Raw genomic sequence first — 24,943 nt, 5'->3', positions numbered from 1 at the left:
ATCTGGGTCATATTAGATAGGACAATTTTAAAGAATCTGGTTTCATAGTTGGGAAGAAGAAAAGGAAGAAAAAATAAAAAGGTAGTAGAAGTGTATTATCAAGGATAGAGGAAGGAAAATAATTTGAGCATCCACATAATTCTTCATCTTCAACATCTAGAAATGCATAGCTTAATTATGCAAATGAAATTCAGTATTTATGTATGCATATATATAAAAATACGTAAAAATCAGTTCTGCTTTCTGAAGGCCAAGGTCTTTTGCTATTAACAGAGCAGTTAGATTTGATTCCACTATAGAAAAGTGGCTCAGAGTTGCATCTACTTTTAATTCATTCTTCTCATGCTTTTCTTGTATATGACATCTCTGGAATGTGCCCAATCAGCATCAAAACGTAAACAAAACTTAGTGAAATAGCCTTAGGATACTTGTAAAAATCCATCATTAAACTAGAAGGCAACAAGTATAACTCTACACTAGCATTTTTCATGCACTGTGTTGGGGGACATTCAAGATTACTTTCTGAGGATCTGAAATAGCTCTCAAAACAGCATTGCCTCTTGGTGAACAGCGAAAGCTCAATAAAGCACTAGAGATTTGCCTATTAGTATTAAACTTTTCAGAATGACAAATGAGAAGCAGTAACCATGAAAAGCAGGTTGCCCTGAACTCCTTGTTTGAACCAACACAGCAAATTTTTCTGAGCTGTAATTTATCCAACCCAGGAAGATCCACAGTCTGTTTAAATTAGAACTGTGTGATCTGGAACATTACCCCCAAAAAAGGGGGACACCAGAAACCCAGGCACTTAAGTCCAACAACTTTAAAAAAAAAAAAAAAAAAAGATAAATTTGGGGAGGGCGGGCAAGGGGTGCAGCTTTCATGCATAGTATTTGACATTTTGAAAAAGGAAATGCTATGTGCTTTGAATTTCATTCCCAAATGCTGTGCGTGAAGCCTTTAGAAAATAGAACAACCAAGTGTTGTGATGGGCAGGATGAGTTTGTGCTGCTTGTTGAAAAGAGCAGTGTACTGTATCCGTTCCTCAGCCCAATTAAATTGGACTGTACAGCACCAGTATGATAGTGGCTTCAGACTGGGTGCTCTAATGAGGGATTCTGGCAGGAAGCTCTGTTAACCCAGACTTACTGTCATTTCAATTGTCTCCTCACCACACATGTTCACCAGCATTACCCCCAAAGTATATGCCCAAGTTTTATCTGCAAAAAAGCATTGCACAGAAGGAGTTTCAAAAGGGAAATAACCAATGGGTGATTACCATGATAAAAGGACACTGAATGGGCAGTTTGAGGAATCAAAAAAGGCTTTTACACATTGAAAGAAGAACTATTTATTTTTCCAGTTTCTTACCTGCCAAGTCTTAAACACTATCCTGGTTAAATTCTCTCCTCACTAAGACCAATTTTATGTTACATGTACTTTGACCTGGGAAGCATGTTCTGAAATAATGTCATCCTTTTGTACACCGCAGAATTTTGGACAAGAAAAACAAATGGCAATTTCAAAGAAAGAAATAAGATGCATTGAATCACAGACGTAAAACTTTCACTTAAATTAACAGCTATGGTGTGTTTTCATGTAGGATTTTCAGAACAGGAAACAATAGTTTTTATATGTATCAAATTAATTTTAATTGAACAGTAACTTCTCTGATTTCATAAAACATACGCAGCACCTGATCCAAAGTCCACTGCAGTTGGCCCATGGGAGACACCTACTTAGTGAAACTGCAGTGAGGCCTGCATTAAACAGCTGTTCCTCTTCCTTGTAGCAACAACTGCTAGTGCATCGAGCAGTTTGCTGACATCATGATGGCTATTTTTGCAATAAAAAAATATTTCACATTTCAGTAATTCACTGTTTAGACTTCAAAAGCTCAGTGATCTGTTTCTTCTTATAAGAATTCAAAAAACAAGATAAATTTCCCTCACCCAGGCCCTTTATTTAAAAACTTACTTTATGATCAAACAAGAACTGACACAAGACTTTTTATTGTCAGCTTTGTTCCCTTGGAAAAGTAACTGAGTTGGTCAAAGATTTTATTACTTAATCATCCTCATGTTCCCAAAGCATCACGAAAAATATGTTTTCTTCTCTGTCCTTAACCAGCCACCACATAATTGTTTTCTGTAATACAGCCATTCTTGTTTTCTTTTGTCCTTTCGTATTACTCAATTTGAGTCACCGTCAAGGCTTGCTTGTATTTCAAGGCATGACTTGAGCACTTCAAAGAAATCATGCTTTATGGAAGGGGTTGATACCCATCACAAGTTTCTAAATTCTCTTGTTTTCCCTAAGTTGTGTGACATACGTGAGAAATCTGACATTTCTGGCACAGTTACAATGTTAACTGCATCAGCAATATAACTAGGGGGTTCAGTTAATGAAAGAGGCTTGTCTGTACAATGTGAAGTTACAGTCTTCCTCAACACAGCAGTTTGTGTGTGTTGTACAGATGATTCATGAAGGAAATCAACTGTTCAAATCACTGTGTCTTGCAGTTCAAGTAGATATTAGAGCTTGCTGGCAAATACAGGTAAAGGAAAAATTAGAGAAGTTGCTGCTGTTTTGGCTGCACTTATAAATGGGACTGACATGGCGGCATTCCCAGATACACTCAAGGTTTTTTACAGCCGAGTAAGCTGATTGGGAGTTAATGCTGTATGATTGAATCATTGCTCTCACAGGCCTTCTAATGCATCATATTAACAGAGGGGAATATCCACAAAAGGACTAGAAACAACAATGAGGAAGTTTGGTAATTGCACAACACTTGCCATCCTCAAGGATTCCAGATCATTAAGCTGATACTATAGAGGGTGTTCCAACATTCCTGAATTACAGCGATAGTTAAAGCAGCCTAGACACCTCTGCAGGCTACACTAAACAGGAGTAAGAGAAAAACAAAGGCAGGCATGAGCTGCTTCTGCTTGTGTCTCATCTCCTACAGAGATCAGTAAGACTTGAGCTAGGGTATGAATTGGCAGTACACTGGGCACTTTGCACTGTTCAACTATTTAGGCAGGTCTTGGAGAACGTGCCAGCAAAGTTTATGTCCTGATTTGGGTTCTCTGAGTCAATTCTGAAGGGGCCTTGTTTTCTCTGAAAGAGGGAAGCTTTTAGGCTCTTAAATGGAGCCCCTATTAAAAAAGACTCTCCATGTTTAAATGTCTGAAGTAGTTCTAGAGCGACTGTGTGCACTCTGCTTTCACAGATAACTGATGTTTTTCACATTATCAGATATGCTTAGGGAGGGATTCTGCTTATCACATGTGGAGAAGACTAAGATAATTATTTGGGTCCAATTAGCAGTTGGGAAGAGGTGCATCCTAAGAGTTTAAGTGGGAAGAGGTACTGGCCTGTGGAACTACTTGCTGCCTTGCCTTGACCAGAGAAAGAGAGCCTATGCAGCTAGCTTATACTGAGTACCAAACTTTCAACCCAAAATTAGCAAGATGAACATTGCCCCAAGCTTTCCTCTGTGGGTAACTAATAAAAAGCAGCTATTGTAGCTACCATTTGTATTTTAGAGAGTGAAACTGCATCTCAGTGCACCCTCAGGTGAGCGCTAAATAATTACCTTGCTTATACTTTCATAAAAATAAGAGTTCCTGCAGCTGGGGCAGCACTGGGTGGTACTTGGCTAGTTGCTTGGTCTCAGGATCTCAATTTCACTGTCTGTAAATTGGGAACAGCAATATCTATCTCATGTTACAACCAGAAAGAAAACAGCAAATGCTCTAGATGACCTACATCTTGTTTTGTACAATGTGTGTGTTACTACAAATACAGAATCTGAAGCAACTCTTAAAAATTTTGTACCAGAAAGTAACAGAAGATAGAAGGGATCCCTTGTCAATAAAAGAAACTATCTAGATGGGCTTCATCAAATCTAGGAAGTAGTTGATTATGGATTTCTGTGTACTGATTGTAAAAGTCAGTTTCCTGTGTATCAAGAACAGAAACCTCACCTCCTCTTTGCTATTTTCCTTGCTAGGCTTAAAAGAGAGGAAGATGACAAGGTGAGGAGGGAATTAGCTATATTTCCTTTCCTAGCCCTGATGAACCAAAGATACTAAGGAAGATACTGCTATTGTACAACTTGTAAATGGGGAATAAGTCTGCAGATTCATTCACCCATCTGTTGTGTTTTAAGATCAAGGCTTTTCTTTCATGTAAGGTATTAGTATATCAAATCATTGCATATGTTTAGGGAGGTGGTCTATTGAAGTAAACATTAGAAGATGCCAGCCTAGAACCAGACGTTCATCCTCCTTGTCACAAAAATGGAAAATAATGTTTACTGTATTTATGCTTTTGTATCAGATCTTCAGAATTCACATCATGTTAGCACAGGGTGTAGTATTGAAGATCCAGCAACAGTTTTATAAAGGGCAGTGTTACAAAGAGAAAGTAAACTACCCAGCAGACTTGTATGTCCATCTGGGGGTCAGCACCTCTGTTTTGAAAGCAGAGCAAACTACCTCACCCAAAGAAAAGGAGCACATTCTGAGCACCGTGCTTGAATTGGCTAGGACCCAAGCCAGGAGTCTCCTGGTGGTGTAAAGCCGCACAGCCATACCCATTTGGGTCGGAGTGCAGTCCAGTCACGGCAGCCCTGAAGTGTCCAAGCTGGAGCTAGGCTGTCCTGAGCTCATTGCCTCATGCGTGCTTGCTTGGAGCTGCCCTGGAGCTGCCCTGCCTCCAGAGCTGGTGCTGCCGGGCAAGGCCGCGTCTGTCTGCCACCACCGCGGGTATGTCACCGAGAGCGCTCACACAAAGCCTTACTGGGCATGGACTGCACTACTGAAATAGCCACTCTGCACCACAGCTCTGTCCCGTTCCCTAAACCTGGTATGTGTGCAGGTCTTTAAGCCACATGTTTCCATTTGTCAAAATTGTTTCAGTCAAATTTGCCCACTGACAGGCTTGGGGCTGCGAGACTTCCTCTCTATTTAATCAAAGGGTTTTGATTCTCAGATGAGTGATGCAATACTTGTTCCGTCAAAGCAAAAGCTGTCTGAGTAATTACCCAAGTTGATGTAAGATCTATTGTCAAGGGAATTTTATAGGAGTATTTGACAATGCAAGTGACAAAAACCACAGGACCATGATCTGATAAGAAAACAGATTTTACCGTACCACCCATGGGAGTAGTACAGAATTAAAAATATTTTTTCTAGCCTCAAGTCTGATTCAACTCATGGGGAAATGTGAAATTAGAAATAGGCTAGGATGTCTCCAGACATCAACAAAACCTACATCCCTGCATGTTTTTTCCCCCTCCATAGGGCAAGTTCACATTCTGAGACCTGCTACCGAGCCTTATATCCCTAATCAGGTCTTATTGTTTCTAGTATCTTGCCATCAAAGTTACCTCCAAAAAGTAGAGTGAAGAGACAGCAAAACAAGCCATTTGAAGACTGCTAGGTAGTCTCTTGGGAGCAAAGTCTCACTTGACATGTATCACTTAAAAGAAATGTTGTGTAGTGTGGAAGAACATTCTTACAGTTAGCCTGAGGAGCTAGCTTGGCAACAATAAAAAGCTGCAGTTATACAGAGACTCATTTCTCTCCCTGTGCCTTCTAGGTGAAACAACTGAGGCTTCTTACACTGCTGAGACTTTTAGTAAAAAATCATGCAGTGGAGGGTGGCTCAGCAAGGAGGATGGTAACATTCTCCATAACTTTTTTAAGTTTTTAAAAGGCTTTGGCAAGGCAAAACAACATTTGGAAGGCAGAGTCCGCCAGAGAAGATAACTTTTTTAATGGTATGCAAGGGATATTTTTAGGAAAAACTTACCCTAAAAAAACTGGAAGCTGTTATCTGCTGATACAGTTCTGCTTCTAGCACTAATGGACTCAGTAGTTTTAGTACTGTGCCACCACATCCCATTCTGACTAGCTCTCCAGCTGGTGTAAAAGTTCTGTTTTATGTTTGGTTAGTGTATTTATGAGGACGGGTAGGTGGCGACATTTTAACTCAAATATCTTTTAGCACAGAGTTTTAAAAGAGTATTTGGATATTGGTGAAGGACAGAAAGTCTTTGGCATAGTACAGCAGGCTGTGTGGCATTTAAAACACATGGTGTGCAAGGCTAGCAGGAGAATACTTTGGATGGGAGTCTGAGAGAAGACGCGGAGGAAGTGAAAAGCTGCAGCTACAGGAGGAAAGTTAAGGACTTGAAGCATCACTGGCATGTAGGTGCAGTTCTAGTGCCTATGGCACAGTGTCATGTAACGCTAAATGCCCAAATAATTCACAGCACGGAGTGAGCTGTGCCTTTGTATGTGGTTTGTCAGGTGCCAGATGCAGATGTGTGGGCTTGTCTGATTTAAGGCAACACATTGAACTGTCCTGTGGCTGCAGCTGGAGTGCTGTGCTGACTGAATATAACCCCTTTGGCACTGTAAGGAGGGAAGAACTTTGACCTTTGAGTGGAAAAACTTGATCACTGGAGCAGAAACCCCCTGTCCCACCATCTCGGCACGTAATTTCAAATTACAGAGAGAACCTTATCTTTTCAGCATGTAGGAGCTGCATAACCATATTACACACTGGCAAAAAGTCCTGCAGCTCATTTGCTGGAGTACCCAGAGGAATGGTCCAAACCTGCTTGTGTACAAATGCCCAGAGCAACACAGAGCTGTACGGAGCTAATTTACAGTGAGCCTGCTTGGGCAGTGTTAGCACAGCTCCTTATGGCCTGGTTACTCCAGGTCATTTCTTGGCAGGGCTGAGTAGCTGAAATAAGCAGAGTGTTGATAAGACCCCACCACGTTTGGTCCCAGCCCACACAGTTTGCTCATCAGTATCTTCGCATCACACTGTGCTGTGCCTTGCAGATACACCCTGAGCACTATAACATCTATTTGCCTATTAACTTAAGATTACATAAGGATTTGATAGACACTGTGGCTCTTAGGTGTAAGTAGGTAGATTCTTTAGTCTAGTAAGAACCAGAAGTACTGCTGAGTAAAAGTATCATCAGTGATTTCCCTGAGTGGAAAATGTTCTGAGCTGTTTTTCAAAGGTTTGACAGATGGAGCTGCTGTGATTTGCAGCATGGCCCAAAGTGCACTAATGTTTCTGTCATTTGTAACCAGACTCTCTTCAGTCCTCCATCTTTGGAAATAAAGCTTTAGGTTTCATTTCTCTCCATGTTGAATTGGAATATTATAACAACACTGTAGGCCAAAATGGAATTCAGGGCACATTAACAGTAACAAATGATAAATATTAGTAAGTTTGTGAGATAGTGTAATTGTTGTAATGGTAGAAATTATATTAGTAATAAAAAGCTAAAAAATAAATTGGATACAATAAACATTGGATTGACTCAATCAAAATAAGAGCAGTAGGGCAGAGAGGTATTCAGTGAGCTGTTTGTTTTCTGAAGCTGGAAAATATTTTGACTCCAAGAGGAGCATCTGATTAGCGAAGTTAAATGAGATGAATAATGCTGTAATATTTGTGTGAATTGTTTTTCCAGCTGAAACTTGCCTTCCTCATCTACAACAGTGATACGTTTTGCATAAAGCACTCAAACATCATGCAGGGAAGGGTAGGAAATGACTGATCTTTTAGTATGAGAGTTCCATTCTGAGCAGAATACATGAAGAATAAGTTACACAGCTGATGGTAGTAGAAACTGTGGCAGTATACTGAAAATATATTAGCAAAGTATTTCTTTTTTTAAGAGGATGCTTTTTCTTTTCATGTGTGTACAGACAATAATACCCTAATCAACACAGTCTTTGAAAAGAAGGCAAATTTTATGTCAAATACAAGCGAAAGTCATACTGAAATAATTTGCAGGTGTTTATAGTTTGTTCTACAAGCTGTTTTCATCTCCCCAAAGTGATTCACCTTTTATTTATATGAGAAGTTATACTGGATTTTGTGCAATATGACACACAGATTGTCTAAATACTCAAGAAAAATATTGGTTACATATTTTTTGTGAGCTCAAACACTCTATAGCACGTCCCAAAATGAAGTATTTTATTTTTTACTGTATTTTCAGGCCCCGATATGTGAATTCCAGGACTTGTGCAGCATCCATATTATTTTAATGGAAAGTAGTGTTTGTATTTGGTAGGAGAAATAAACATGGGATTTAGCAGATTTGTTAGAATTAAGTGACACAGGGATGTTTGGGAAGTTTGTAAGGTATAGCTATACAATTTAAATGTCTAATTATCTTTCACAAAGGCTAAGATGGGTGATATAAGTTTTCATAGCACTTGTCAGAGTCCTCCCAGCCTGAACTGCCCATCAATCCATCAATGACAGACACATCCTGATAGCTCCGCTCCCATTAGTGCCGCCTTCTCTGGATTACTCCGCTCTTTGCCTGATCATTAATAGAGGTCACTAAAACTTTTACATATTATAAAAAGCTGTAGCCTTAAGAACTTCCCTTAACTAGTGTTATTCTCAGCAAATAAAACCCCAAGTGAGTATTTGAAAAATTATCTGAATAATTGCCTGTCAAACATGTAAAAGTGATTTTTCTGACATCCTATTACATATGCACATATCCTATGGTTATTGAAAGCTCTATAAAGAATACTGTAAAACAAGACCTCAGATGGATTTGGGTGGATGAAGAGTAAAGCAGAAGTGGGTGGGAATGAAGAAATTAAATATGAATATATTATATTGCTGAGCGTTATAAAATTAAAATGTTAATCATGCAGTAGTAGTCTATGATATTTCTTATAACAAGAGTGTATAAACTTCACCAAGACACCGTATCTGCAGAAAAGTTACCAGATTGAGAAACTGGTTGGTAACACATGCACTAAGGTGCAAAGCAGATTTGAAATGTAAGAAGAGCTTTTCAGACAGTGCCTGAAACCAAGGAACAGAAGTAGCTAAGCAGCCAGCACACTTCCTGATTGCTGTTGCATGAATTATTTTGCCCTGCATAGCCTAACTGGAGAGTCTTGTTTGTGGCCCCTAATCAGTAAAGATATAGGCCAGTTTTTTCAAGCTTCATTTCCTAATGGCTGTGCCTAAATTCATATATTTAAACACTTCAGCTGCCCAGTTTTCAAAGGTTCTAAAAATCTGCAGCTTTTGCTGATGTCTTTGACAGATTCATGTATTTGGATGCTGTGAAAATCATGGTGTTTATATAGGTGCTCGAAATCTGGTTTAGATATTCTCCCTCCATCTCACAGAATTTTGATCTGTAACATCATACTTCTGTACATTGGCTTTATGGGTGATGTCATGGAACATCAGCAGACATTTTGCCCTGAGTTACAAGGAAGACCAAATACAGGGTATGTTTTAATCTAGTCCTACAATGTCACAGTTAAGATCATACCATAATGAAATTCTTTGTATTTTTAAACCCATTTCTTTGTTGCATTTTCCATAACATTCATGTATGAGCAACAGGAAAACACTAAAACTCATCTGTGTCATTTTACAGAGTATTTTTATTATTACTATTATTGGAATGTCATCCTTTCTTTTCATGTTACTGAGAACTGCTATAACAAGCCAGGGTACCAGAAAGATCAACATTTATAATACAGCTTTTCTATAAATAAAATCCATTGTAAAAACATGGAGTCTGCATTATGACATCATTAGTAGCACAGTGATGAAAACAGAAGCAGCAGCGCAAGCCAAAGAACAGCAGTCACCATCGAAAAGCAGCATAATTTGGAGGGCTGTAGCCTTTTTGGTTAACTGATAAAGACTAAATAATAGTTTTTAGAGGTTCTGTTTGCTCATGGTAATTTCATCACTTGTGATACTAGAAGATGAAGTGTCTGGCTATCTAGGAAGTTTAGGTATGAAGACGTTTATCTTATTGTCTTGTTCTACAAGGCAAATACTGTTGAGTTTTTTCCCCACGTTACACAAAAACTACTTGGTTGCTCAATTAGTATGTTTTCTAAGTGGAAAGGGGGCGCATGTTGATGGCACCTGCTAGTGTCACATGCACTTTAGCTCAGCAGTGTCTGTGCCTGTGAAAGTGTTTGGGAAGCCACACATTCTCCACCACAGCCAAAAACTTAGATACCAAGTAGGGAATGCACTGTACTTGGGATTTCAGGTACCTCCTGCAATTTCTGTGGGAGATAGAGCTTTTTTTTGCCTCCATATCCTTTTCCTCCAGAAGGTTGTAAGACATGGAGTCTGGATATCAAAGGACAGAAGAATTCAGATTTATGCATGCATCATTATATAGATAATGACCATTCATATTTACTCAGAGGCAGAAACTGTTCAGTGTCCCCAGGCCCGATGACACAGTGCACAAACAGGATCATCTCCATAAGCTCCATAGGCTTTGGGTAGCAGAAAAGCCCTGAGCTTTTTACACAGGGCTGTCCAAAGAAATAAAATGATAGACAACCCCAACTGATATACCAGAGCCTGTCTTGCTGTTGCTGGTGGCATTAGCATTTGCTAACCTGTGCTAAGCCAATTTTGTGAGACAGTTGGGAGTTTAACAAACCTATTTCAGATTGTATTTTGGAAGAATCTCAAGCATGGGGGAAACTGGTCATGTTCTGTTCATTGCAGCAGATGGTATCCCATTTGGTGTTTGTTAGCTTTGTTTGCAGCTCAATATTTTGTTTCTAGGGGAACTCAGTAAGTTAAATAATTTATCTCTCTAATGCATCAAGAGTCTGATCCAAAGTCTACTGAACTCAGTGCAAAACATTTGATTAACTACCACATACACTGGATAAAATGCCAGGTCCTGTATGCTGAAGAGCATTTCAGATGCTCTCTAGTGAGAATAATACAGGCCTCTGTCTCTCCATGGAGAATTTCTTGCCTGCAAAGAAAAAACTGAATATTCAAATAGTGACAAGCTTAGTAGTTAAGAGTGCAGGACTATGGAGATCAGGATGATGTTCTGGCTGACTGTTCAAATTGCTAAACCTCTCTTGCTATTAAATTCCCCATTTTTAAATAAAGAATATAAATAATACCTTCCAGCTGCATTTGAAATTTAATCCAGTACTGTTAGCAGGCTGCTTTGAGGGCTTTGAAGGCCCCATAGCAGCGCTAAGCAAATAATCATTATCACTTAATATTCTCATCAAGCCTTCTTACTCAATATGGGATCTTGCATTACAAGGCTAACCACAAACACATCACCCCTCTGCTGAGGAATTTTCGGAATGTCAGAAGCAAATTCACACCCTGATTCTGCAAAGAGTTTTGCATGAGTAGAGAACTGTACCGCCTTCAGCAGTCCTGCTGTCTGTACAGGGCTCCTAACAATATCTGCGCATGGAGGAAATTTTTATTCCATTCTTACAAGTAATTGAATCATGAATAATCTAAATTATCAATGAAATCAACACTTAAAACACTTTTTTTTTTTTGTATTCCAGTAAATATCAAATGCCTTTTCATTTTCAGCAACACTTCTCAAATTATTCATTCACTACTAGGGCCTGGGAATTGCTGTGTTCTGTATTTTTATCCAAATTTCCTGTTTGTATCATCTTTGGTCATTCAAAAAATGAGTGCATATTAGCTCTACAGTGTGTCTGCATGAATTCCAGTTGTATTTTAGTCCTCCTAGTGGCCTATTACATTAACAGTATTATAATCTGTATCTTAGGCATAGAAACATGTTCTGTATTACCAGTATCTTACAATAGTTTGCAGTGTTCATACTGTAGCAGCATTTCTGTACTGGTAAGGTCAATAAATCTTCTAAAGCATTTGTCCAACAAATCCATTCGTGTGGCTGGCTATCACTTCACATGCACATTTTTTTATTTATATACAAATTGTAGCCAAATCAATACAAAAAATACTACATTATTCTGTCACTGCAGGAAGCCCACTGTAGGAACAGGAGCCTGTCGTGGTTCCTCACACTGAATTCCTTCTTTGATCATTCCCAACAAAGGTTCTCTCACAGCCAAATAGTGGGGTCAGACCCCACAGAACTGAGGTTCTCAATATATCATTTTCATTGTGCTTCCTTTCTTGGAAGAAGCCTCCAGAGCCTTGTCAAAATAACACCTCACATTCTAAGAGTGGACTTTTATAGCCCAGGTGGGTTCAGCACAGATGTTTACCAGCCTTTTAGATCCTGTTAGCTGTTTAACCTAAGCCTTGCTGGAATCCAGGGAAGGCAAAAGTGAAAGGCAAAGGTATGTCCAGCACACTTGTCCTTGACTCCTTTCTGTATTGAGGCGGTGCCCCTCACAGAGAGTTTGCAACCACTAATGCTTCCTACCAGATCCAGGTGAGAGACGTTTTGTATGACTGGCTGAACCACAATACAGGATAAAGGTTCTCAAGACCACAAACAGATGTACTTGTGTCTAAAAGATGAAAGCAAACAAATCTAAACCCATAAACTTCACTATGAGAGTGGTAAGACACTGGCCCAGGCTGCCCAGAGCAGCTGTGGGTGCCCCGTCCCTGGCAGTGCTCCAGGCCAGGCTGGATGGGGCTGGGAGCAGCCTGGGCTGGGGGGGTGTCCCTGCCCATGGTAGGGTGTTGCAACTAGATGGTCCTTCCAACCCAAACCATTCTATAATTCTATATGAAATTAACTAAAATTCCTTTCGGCTCACAGCCAGATGATATGTGTGTTAATCAAAATGTGTATCACTGCTTTAATTTTGTGAGGAGGCAAGTTAAACATAAATCTCCTGGCTGCAGGAACTTCCATCTGCATCTCCAGCAGTGGTCATCTTGGTGCCCAGCATTACTTAATTCACAATGTTTCTTTTTTATTATCCTTTAGAGCTGGGCAAAGGAATAATCTACAGTCTGTGTTTATGACATAAATTGCCTATTCCTTTCATGTAGCCCTGTGCCTCGTTTCCTTTTGGATTAATCCGCATGGTTACTGAGTCACAATACTCAGGACTATATCCTTGAGTTGTCTGGTAAACATGAGATTAGTTACGATCTGTATTTTTTTCATCAATATTTTAATCCGCTGGCTAAATTATTAAATTTAATCTCAGCCTGTTTCTGTTCTCGGTGTTGTCACCACAAGCACAGGTGTAGTGCTTTCTCCTGGTTAACCATGGTGGATGCTCCAAATGACACAGATTCTCTCAGGTACGAGGCATACTGCACTACTTGAACATACACCACGTACTCCATAAGCCATAAATTGAATGAGAAGCCTGTTCCTTGACCCCGGTCTCTCATGAGACAAGTGAGAGACTGAGCAAGGAAGCACGATTGTTATCATTATGCAGGTTGTTTCTGGTGGATGCGGGTAGCATTGCTTACGGATTTTGTATACACAAAGTAAGTATTTTAAGAGTGTGAATGGCTCGCCCCAGTGATGGTAGTGGTCAAAGAAGACTGCAGCAATTGTGGAAGTGAGACCAGGGAAGGAAACAAAGAGGACATGAAACCTGGTTACCATGCTGTTTTGATACCAGGACCATGTCCGTGGGTTATGGACAGAACAGGAATCACAGCAGTGGAGTAATACATCAAAGGTGAAGCAGAAAATCTGTGTAACATAGCAGATAGGTAAATGAGACCTTGCAAGTAGACACAGTGAAGGACTCTGCTCGGCTGGTCTCCGAGGTGCCTTACTTGCCTCAGATCATATCACCATGCTTCCCAGTTCCACCATTTTTGCACGCTTCTTTGTCCTTCCTTGTATAAATGGTGGGGAAGTAGTTCTTGCTCTCCTCATGCATTATGCCACACCGTACCATGTGCCATGGTCTTTCCTCCTTTGTTGTCTTTGTTTATTCCCTTGTTTAGCAGATGTTTCTATGGTTCTTCAGCTTTTAGCAAGCAGGAGGTACCCAGTGTGCACCTTCTTACAGTGGACTTCTGTTCTGTGAGAGTAGGCTTAGGTCACAGAATGATTTTCTGAGCATCACAATCACACTGGGCACATTCCTGTGTCCATGTGCATGAGAAAATTGCTAACGCTCCTCTTCAGCACCTTGAGTGGGGAAGCCACACAGGCAGACATACCTGCAGCTCCCCATTCTTTCAGAGGCAATCCAGGAGCTCCTGTCAATGGACCTGAGTTAACAAACCTGTCCTCGAGCACATCTGGAACTCAGCCATTAATTTCTGAGCTTTTAAATTACAATTTTTACTTGATTATCTTCCAACAGTTTTTTAAATTCTTGATTAATTTTGGGCTGGCTATTTAATACATTGTTTGGTTAACTAATTCATGTAGCTGTTTATAATTATTGCCTTACTCTAAAATCATCTTAATAGAAGGTTGGTTGGGGTGGGTTTTTTGTTTTCTTTCCAGTAGAATAACAAGTTATTTTATTATTCAAACAAGGCTTACTTCCTGCTGTTTTCAATAAGATTTTTAATAAATATGTAAATTTAAAAATTAATTTACTGCATACGTTTGGCAGCATGATTCTTGAACTGACAAAAGTTTGATGGATTGTAAAATTATCCTCCATAAAAATCATCAGTCATAGTAAACAGAATTTATCAACCTCTGGTAATTTTACAGCTTTTTCTTCATCTTATCTTCTGTTAGGAACTCACTTAAAATTGATTATAATATAGTATGTTTCTAGAACCGTAATTCATTCATAGATTAATTAGATTTTAGGTTAATATCCCATCATGGTATAGGACATAAGCCAACAGTGTTTTCCAGTTGTTACAGAACTGCAGTAGAGAAACCTTGATTACTGTTCCCATGTGGTTTAACCGCCAAGACTAATCACTAATCAAATTCAAACAACGTAAAATGGAACATCCTTCATAGCATTTATTTTCTAGCTGACTTATACTATGGGCTCTTTATTGATACAACTTGGTGTACTAAAATGAACTAAAAATTGCATGAGAGGATTTATCCTTCTACTTTAATTTAGTTCTGCAGCCTATATCTGAAACTCTTGCTCAGATTTTTGTGGATGTTGTGTCTCTGTCCCTCAAAATATTCTGCCCTACAGCAAAGATAAATTGTTTGCATAAATTTAGAAAGTACATGTAAATAACTGTACTGTTATGTAGGATTTGATGGCAGATGAACTTAAACATAGGTTTCCATTCTGCACTTCATGCTTTGCTTGAATCAGTACTGAAAATAGCACACATCATGTCAGCAGAAGAGGTGGCAAGTGCAGTCATGTAACCAGCATCTATCTTGTCCCAGTTTTCTCTGATTACAAAGCAGCTTTTGTAGTCTTCATTGCACAGGGTCAGAAAACAGCATGCACATAGGTCAGGCTGCGACAGATTTACCGGGAAGGCAACCTGGGCCTCTTCCTTTGCTGCCTCCAGAAGCACTGACCAATGCAACATGTGGCATGATTGCCCAGCCACATCCCCTAACCCTCACTTAGGGAAGGTGGTATCTACATCCCTATAGAGGAGGGCACACCCGGGGTGGGGGGTGGGGGGGCTGGTCATTAGTGCCTTCCAGATGCCAGGTGTCACAGAAGAGGAAAGAAAAGGCAATGGTTTTTCATTACATTCATAAGAGGTAAAAAACATCTAATATATAAAGAGTTGATTAAGATCTGGAGTGGAAAGGAAAATGACAACTTCAGGCTCCTAAAATAAACTCTTTTGTTGGGGTGGGATTTAAGCATGATAATTCAGAATTTTTTAAGAATAAAGATCCCGTTTCCAAATGTGAAAGTTGTCACCTCTGTATTTCTGCTTGGTGAGAGCTTGGGAAAGGTATTCTGATGTATGCACACTGTGTACACCAACATGGAGGCTCCCTCCACAGTGGCTAAATGTGCAGTCAAGCAGAGGTGGAGTGATGGGTCTGGAAAGATTGTTTGTGTCTTCCAACTGTCCTCCTCAGAGGCTAAAAATGAGAAAAGTATTTGCTGTGGAGTTCACTCCTTTGTTTAAATTACATCTATGAATCATCTTTTAAACTTGTAAGAAGGGATATTCCCTTACTTTCCTCTGCAGGTCTTCCAGCAGAGATTCATACTCTTTGAACGCCCTTGCAGACAGCACAGCCCTCTTAGTGCACATGCAAGCCAGTTTTCATAGCTGGGAGAATTATTTCTGCATGGTTTCTTCATACTGCTGATTTGTTCTTGATGCTGCCACATAACGTTGTTCCTTTTCTATCTGCTGCTTCTGCCTTTTTGCCCATAGGTCAGCTGATGTACCTTGGATAGTCACAAGCTAACCTGACATGAATCTAGTCCAGTACTCAAAAGAGAGGATTACTAGTGAGGAAAATCATTATCCTCTACCAATTACCATCTGCAGTATAGTTTTGAAGGGCAGTTCCATTTTCCACCAGTATGCTGGGTGACTGACATACAGACATTACAGACGAGGAACGGAGACATCTCTAGACAGTGAGAGGATAAGTGTCTTTGTAATTACCAAAATAAATAGTCTTGTTCAAAAAAGCCAAAGGTGGAAGATGACACAGCTAATACTTAGGAACCAGTAGTCTGAGAATAGTTCACCCATTCAGAAAAATGACCCCGATTACTGAAAATGTCAGGGAGATTATATGTTGTATGAGTATGATCCTGCATTTACTGAGTTTGAAAGGAATTTTTTGCTGCAGTCAAATGTGGGATAGAATCTATCTTTTTAAGAACCTCATTTTGTATTACATTTTTAAAAAACTTTTCTTGAACCATATTTTTCCCCTTCTTGATTCAGTTCTGAGTAAGTATCCCAATTTTTTTTTGAAGAAAAAAGCTCCAAACCTCTAATCTAGGATAAAATTGTAACCCCTTTTTTATAAAGCCCCTTCTTTATTGGAACAATCAGCCATACTTTCATCAAGTTGAGGACTTTCATTCAGTAGGGCAAACCTCTGTATACTTAAATGCCATGTGGTGAAATACAGTCTGATGAAGACTGGAACAGTGAAGTTACTTAGGACTGCATAGTTCCAGTACCATTCAGTTATCACTGGCAACGTAACCCTCAGCATAATTCTGTCAAGGAATAGCACTGAACTTCAAATGGTTAAGCAGAGTTCAGTAACTTTGTCAGCAATCTTTTCTGTCAATATGATTTTTTTTTCACTGTAATTTTTTTCCCATCACTAGAAAATCAGAACAATTTGGCTATTTAACTCCCTCTACAAGTAAAGCTAAAAGGATGTTGAAAAGTAAAGTGTATCCTATGCATGTCTTGTTCATTTTCAGTCTGTCAGATTCTAAAAACTGAGTATCGGCTTCCTTTCTCACCATGGATATTTCTTCCTTAATGCTTTGTGATGAGCCTCTGATTGCAGTAAGCATTGCTTTTAGTGGGTAAATTCCCTCTGTGAGGAGCAAAATTGGTGATTCCACCAATGTGAACACAGCAAGGCCTTGCTTTACCTTCTGGAGAAAGGACTGGTGTTGAATTGATTTGGTTTTTAATAAATCCCCTCAACATGCTTGATTGAGCACCTGCATTGTGACCATTTTCCAAGGTGTTGCCACTTAGAATTGTATTTTTTTCTTCCATTTTAAATAAATTTTGTCCGCATACAGTTGATGCAGCCAGTGGCCATTCTGAGGCACTATGAGAAAACAACTGCATTTGTGGCATTCAGTTTGTAACTAAGCAGAAAGTAAAAAGCTAGATTTACCTGACCTGGAAACTGGGACCTGAAAATCCTTGTTTATTAAATTATGTGAAAGTTCAAAGAGGGTTGGTATATACCTAATCGGGTCAAACAGTCTTCTCATACCAACAAAATAATCATATACTTTGTAAATTATGAGGATGATATTCTTGGCATTAAAATGCTGAATGTACTTAGTCATCTCATCATTTTATGAAAATGATGCCTTTGAAAGCATAAGGCTCAATTCACTAAACTATCTTTCATGTCCTAAACTACACAAAAATTCAAGCTGTAGACAACGTGAGTCTCAACGCCACAGTCACCTACACATTAAGCAATAGCTGTTTTGTCCAGATCAACAGTTATGAATCATACACAGTTCATGCTAATCAGCTTTATTTCCTCTAAGATAATTTACTTACAATTCAGGATTATCAGAAGCGCTCTCCTTGTGATACTAAAATACATTTGTAGATTGTGACACTTAAATTCAGTAGGCAAGCTTTGGTTCTGTTGTCATTGTTATATTTCCCATCGTGCCACAAGTGGATGATACCTACCTATGTATATATGGCTTTCCTATAAACTGCTGAACAGACTAATGAACTTGAAAGTACTTCGTATCAATGTATTTTTTCCTAAGAAAAGAAGCTGGCACTTATTCTTCATCTTGAAAATCTGATGGTGTGTCTTTGAGAATGTCATTGTCTGCTGCAGCAAAATAATCGTGGGATTTCTGCTCAAGTAGAAAAAAGAAAAGTGATTCATTATTTCAAAAATTATTTTACTGTCAGTCCAGAAAATAGATGAAAGCTTCTGACAATATACAAGGGAGAGCAAGGCTTATCTTATTATTTAAGGTTATGCTTTAAAGAGAAAGAAGTTCAAACATCACATTTTTAGCTCAGCTGTAATACAGCAGAGGTCATGCAGTTACAGCTTTCACCTTTGTGGTTTCCTGGATGTGACTGTACAGCTGTTTTCACTGCAGAGTGTTACCTGTCCACCTGATGTTAAATGAGATCTGGAGATTGTTCGCGTTCAACACAGCCTACCATTGCATTCTGTCCTGGCTGGCTGATAGAAAGCTACTACCCGGTAGTTCAAAACCAACACTTTTCATGTAACACCTTCCTACGGCAGGCTAGTTGTGTAACACCATTGAATTCGGTGAGAAGTTACTTCTGATTACACCAGTGTATCTGTGATCAGAATCCTGCTCTGTATCTCAATACACTTTATTTTACAAGAAGCTGTGAACATAGTAAAAATGTCCTACTACAGAGGTTACATATGAGCAACCTATGCAATCCTGCAACTGCGTATCCCATTTAGAAACATTGTGTCATAAATACAAAGCAATTACAGGACTTGGAGGATGTCTAAATTGCTAAAACTCTGAATTTGAAATAAGAAACAGTAGCATTGTGGGATCAACATACACAGACAAAGTAACAAGTTTTTAAAAGTTAAAAATCTAGAAAATAGTTTTCCTTTACAATAGAGTTTTAAATAATAACTAAAAAAATAAAAAGTGAACATTCTTTGTATCTCCTATTAGAGATCAGATCTGAAATGAAAGACCTAGAGTTATACAATTAAGTATTGATTTTGTTGATCTATATTTAATTCTCATAGCAATTTAGTTGTTTTTACCCAATAGTGTTTTCCAGTTATACTTCACTAGAAGTAATGCCCTTCTTGCTTCTGTGTTAATCTAAAAACTAAATTGCCCGGTGCATGAGAGACATAAATAAAGTTCATTTTATTTTTGTGTGTAACTGATTCTGAACCCTTTAAAGTGCTGGTTAACTAAACTTAGACAGCTGGAAAATACATTTATCCTGCAGAATGGTTCATTGCTAATTCTGGGCTCTGGCATGCCTTATAAGCATAGCCTGACCTCCAGGCTATCAGGGCTTCTGTGTGTTACCATCTAGAAGAAATGGACTTGCTGTTTCGTTCCTTTCTGCATGCCAGCTGTGGGTCCTTTGCACCTATGAACCATCCCACCCTTCCCTGCACCTTCCCGTTAGACCTGCAGAGTCTTTGTGCCATTCAGAACAGCTACGGTTGTGACTGGTCCTTCATCACACACACAGCACTGAAAATGCATTCTGCCCACATGTAACCTCTCATTTTTAAAGTTTCAAAAAAAACCTAATTTGATGTATTAATGTAGAAATAACACCTATTTATAATGTATCAGTGTAACTGCAGGCTAGTTTTCTTTTCCTAATTTCCTGTGCTTGAAGTGACATGCCAGATTTTATTATATCACTAATGGGTTTTAGTTATTCCCTTTAGGATGTTGCCAACAAGGAAACATTATTCTGGTTCATAACTCATGAGTTTATTTCAAAGTGATGTGACTCGTGATGAGTGTCTGTATTATGTCAGACAGAGTTTCTACTCTTCTAAAAAAAAAAACCACCCCATACTGACTAGCTGAGAAATGCCAGTGGTGGGAAGCTCTCTACTTACACAGAGAAGAACCACAAATGCTCCCCATACCCTGAGGCTACAACGGTACAGACTTTCTATACAGAAATATAGTATAAGTAAAACCAGCTATCTATTGATCTGCTTTGGGATGACAGGCCAATGCTTTTACAGAGACACTGTGAAAACCACAGTCCTTTTCTGCACTGAGCCTTTTTTTTTTTCCTTAGACCAAAATCTGTGACTACGTTTTTTTATCTTTTCCCTTAAGTTAATGCTTAGGAAAACATATAGTGACCACACCGAATGCAGCAGACACCTTATTTATTCATAGAACACAGGCAGAATAGCCAGCAGCAAAGTCAACACCTTCAGGCTGAAATGGCTTTTAACTATTTTTTCTGAGAAGAATCCTGTCTGAGAGCAAGCACATGCTGTTGGCCCTGTCTTAGCTCTTCTAGCACTATATCACCAAGTCCTTTTTTTTTTTCCTGCAGTGATAAAACCACCAGCTAATTATGCAGAAAATTACTACTAATACAGGAAAGATTTGACTGGAACCCACGACTTGGAGGTTAGCTGCTCTACACTATTACCAAATCTCACCCAGTTCTCATGGATACCAAACACATCTGGTCTGCTGTCAGATGTTCCTATCTGCAGGAAAAGCTGCTGATTCACATTAGTGTGACTCTCAAATGCATTAATGAACTAATTACTTTAAGATGCACAATGCTAACATCTTCGAGCTAACCCTTGTTCTTTGTTATAACTGTGATTCTGCTGAAGTCAGTAACAGATCTATATGAACAAACTAAAGACACTACTTAACCACATACACAATTTATCAAACAAATTCTAATAATGGTTGCTTTGGTTTTGCCTTTTGATTCATCTAGCAGCTATTGTGACTGCCATGAAAAATAAGAAACTTAATTAAGTATGAATCTAAATTAATACACTGTTACTTTTTTCCAAATTGTATCTATAGTAACTAGGAAAAAAATCCTTAAAGAACTTGGGGTAACATTTGTTCTGACATGCCAAGTTTAAAGAAGTTATTGGTGACTTTTCAGCTCCAGGAGTACACATAATTTTGTTACTGTGGGAGAAAATTATTTGTGATTATGCATATTCTTACATTAATATTTCTGCTTAAAGCTTTTTTTATTTTTGCTCATGGAGCTTAGGCTGTGAATGTTTTCTTTTATGTGTCAAGGACTATAATATTGTATTTTAACTTTCAAACTACAAATATATTTTTATTCCATATACAATTTAACAGAAAAATGTAACAGATTTAAGTGTAGCTGTACTAATAAAATCATGAGATAAGATCATACTGTATATTGCACAACTGATATCAGAGTATACTTCTAGAATATTAATTCCCTACCAAAAGTCCTGTCCAGGTGACCCTACTTTCTTACCTGATTACAAAATTAGCAACAGGTGGCCTGAAACTGGTGTAGCCAAGCAGATTACACCTACATCAAATGAAAACCCATGAAATATTACTTTCCGTGTCACATAAGCATTGCCTTTACTTACTTGCATACTATTACAGTAATGTGTTAGAGAAAGGAAAAGATTATTTTTCTTTTTTTACAAAAAGATGCCTTAACTGGGCATTAAGACATCTAAAAAGGACAAATTATATCCAAAAATACCCATAACTTATTTCTGAATTCTGTCTCTATTGCAGTACTAAATTTTGCTAGAACAACTTCTAGAATTAGTTCTTCCTTTAAATCTTGATGTATTGTAGATGTACTGTTTATGACTCTCTGTCTTTTGCCAATGGGTTTCACCGATGGGCTTCAGTTCAATTTAATTTGATTCAATGATTTTGCTTAAAATTTGTAGAGAATAGGTTTTGTTCCCTGCATTTTCTCTAATATGTTTTATAAACTGTTAGCCTTATATTAAATGTGAAACTAGGGTGTGATTAAAGTAGGGTTGTAGTCTAGGTTGTGCTTGTAAGGTATAATAAATTCTTCATGTTACATATACACAGAATATACCACTGTATTCACCCTAGTCTGTCCTGTGGTTTAAATCTATGTCTCAGCCAGCCAGAGATGCTGCTCTTACTTAGATACTTCATCTGGACTGCTCTGTGTAGCAAATACTGTAGGTGTCTCTGCTCCTCCTGCCCAAGAGTTTAAATTGGGCCCATTTGAATTGGTAAAAGTTTTATCATAGACCTTACTAACAGCAGTATTGTCTTAGTATTGTCTTCTTGCAGACCCAAGTTTGTGCTAAGTAGCCACATTCAATTTATCTAAAAAAGAGCTGTGAAGTAGGAAAAATATCCAAAAGAAGAAAAATGATTTAGTTTGTCATACAGTCTTGTAGGTTTAGTACTCTGAAGAGTGAAAAGTGCTAATATTTATGTTATTGATGCTATGCTTAAGAATTTTTTCATCTGGCCTACAGAGAAATTAAACTGTTTCAGTAATGGTATGTAATGTTTTAAGTGAGGGCAAAGGGGAGAACATTTTAAGCTGAGATCGTAGAGAATTTCTATTGAAGGATCCTAAATTTGGGTTCATTCCCATTACCAAGGGTTATATTCCTCTATTTCAGAAAACATTGTAATTACAAGTATTGAAGACCTTGGTTTTAACTGTCATTTAAAATCAGAATCTAACATAACATTCCCTAAAACCTTTTAGACTGAAGATTAATTAATGAACCAAACACAAAATTTTCACTTACTGAGACTTTAGCATCTCCTGTTGCTTTGCTTAAGTTTATTTGAAATATTTGATAAAAATACTAACCTAATCCAGGCATTGTTAGCTTATGAAATGTGACAAGATTGCAACATTAAGCAGTCACCAAACTGGCATTTCAATTTTTACCTAACTAGCCAAAAATCAAGCAACCAACTATGTAACTATTTGTTATCTTCTTGCCCAGGATTTCCCAGGATAAGCATCACAGCGTGCACAACATTTGACGTACTCAAAACTTCAAGTGTTCAAAAAATTCTAATGCCCCTTTAGAACTGCATATGTAAAGACACACAACATCCATACACCTGGCCATGCTGCCTTTTCAGTGTGCTTTAAAATACCATTTCATTTTGTATCGAAACCAAGATATTAATGTGTTGGATCGACAGTCATTTACTGATTCAGTCTTTGCTATCTGATGGTAATAACAAAAATGGGGAATGGCTTGCACTCTTGACAGCGTATCTCAGAATTCTTGAATCTTATCTCTCCGAGACGTTGTTGAATGTTGAATGTAAAGTGTTGAATGTTATCTCATATTTCTGTGATAATATTACCTGTAAGAGAAGTTCGTTATGCATATTTCAAAACACCCTGTATATGAACAGCAGGTGATTTTTATTGAACTGCTCCCTACATGTTCCCTAACTATTCCTTGGTCAGATCTCTGATTATAAATACCAGTAGCTAACAAAGGGACCAAATTACTCTTGTATAATCCTACTGTGCATTTTTAATATAATGTGCTAATACGTCGTCCGGTGTTCCTGCAGAATTACAACACTTGTCCGAGTAGGCCTGGCCAGTATCTGATTGATTCTGGTCCGTGGGGATTGGCCCAGTTCAGTATAATTTCCTGTCTCGCTGCTTTCTTGTCTGTCAGAGAGGGTTTGGGTCCCTGGAAATCAATGGGCTTACACATGCAAAATGTGAGGTTATTCTCTGGCAAGTTTCATTTGTGTCTGTAATCTACAGAAAATGCTGTTTTCTCCTCTGAACATGTCTATGCAGCTTTTGTTTCAGCAGACTCCAAACTCAAACAAATACCTGTTTACATACCCAGCAAAGTATTCATAAAAGAGCTGTAAATTACTGTGAAGGTGCTGGAGATGCTTAACACATGCATACCCAGGATCTGCTACTTAAGACATTAATAGCACTTCAGTGTTTTGTAAATGGAGTCCTATTTGTCTCAGCAGAATCATTAAAGTTATGATTTATCCTAAAATGGACATTAATGTTCTATTTAATTGTAACAGATATTTAAGCATCTAACAATCTATCTCCTTTAACCCTGTGAACTTTGGAAAGACAGCAATTAATGGTGTACAGTAGGATAACTTTATTTTTATAAGAAATATGTTTCTAATATTTCCCTCACTTATTACAGAAATTGAAGCAAACTGAAGAAACAAAAGAAGATTCCCAGAATAGATTATCTAAAATTTCCCTGGAGTCGCTCAATAAATTTAACAGCAATAATGTACTTTTATTAGAAAAAGAGAAGAACTGTCTGAACAAGGTTGAAGGACAAAAGGAAGAAAATGGAAAGAAAGAAGCAGCTTCCTTAAATAGCTCGGGTAGGCACGACGTGGACAATTTAGAATCCTTGAGCGATTCGCTATACGATAGCTTCTCCTCTTGCGCCAGCCAAGGCTCAAACGATGTATAGAGACGCTTCCCAGTGGGCTGTGACTGCGGCACGTGAGGGAGCTGAAGGCGAGCAGGGAATGAGGAGGGGATCTCAGTCCGGATCGCTGTACTCACGGCAGGGTGTTCGGATTCTTCAAGCAATAAGAAAGGCGAGACAGCAGTCATCGTGATGCGCGAGACTCAACGCTGAACACAACCAACGGTTACACAGAATAAAGTCTTAATTTTGCACTTTTGTGAATATTTGTACAGTTGTAAATATCTTGGGAAAATATATTTGTAGGGATAAATGACAGCAATAAATATTACATTGGTGCTATGCTTCTGTAATGGCAGATTACTAACTTAAAGAAATCGATGTTAATATTAACAAGAAAAGTTTGATTTTTTTAAAGAAGATTTATAATTGTCCTAGTCTTAAAACTGTATGTAGAAACACTGCGTTACCATAAACCTGAGCCTGCCAAATTGTCTGTAATAAACTTCCTTGGACTCCCTTTTACAAAACATTTTATTTTTTACTTTTAGTGCAATTCCATACAGGTGTTCTAGGGATATGTGCATTTCACAT

The 24,943-nt window shown here is 38.4% G+C and overlaps 1 protein-coding gene across 12 annotated transcripts in view; it reads left to right on the top strand.

The window, feature by feature from the left end:
• NCKAP5 (NCK associated protein 5) overlaps positions 1-24,869 on the top strand; it is a 245,332-nt gene extending 220,463 nt beyond the window's left edge. For 9 of the 12 annotated variants that reach the window (XM_080399613.1, XM_080399615.1, XM_080399614.1 and 6 more), the window contains one exon: positions 24,110-24,869. In XM_080399613.1, coding sequence (XP_080255739.1) covers positions 24,110-24,391 — 282 coding nt within the window. In that variant the 3' untranslated portion in view covers positions 24,392-24,869. The other 3 variants (XR_013930050.1, XM_080399616.1, XR_013930049.1) reach the window with 2 other exon arrangements.
• The last annotated feature ends 74 nt before the right edge of the window (positions 24,870-24,943 follow it).

This window comes from Falco punctatus, assembly GCF_963210335.1.
Source record: "Falco punctatus genome assembly, chromosome: 8".
Classification (NCBI taxonomy): Eukaryota; Metazoa; Chordata; class Aves; order Falconiformes; family Falconidae; genus Falco; species Falco punctatus.
Note: the sequence above shows the minus strand (reverse complement) of the source record. Positions and strands in the feature narration are given on the sequence as shown.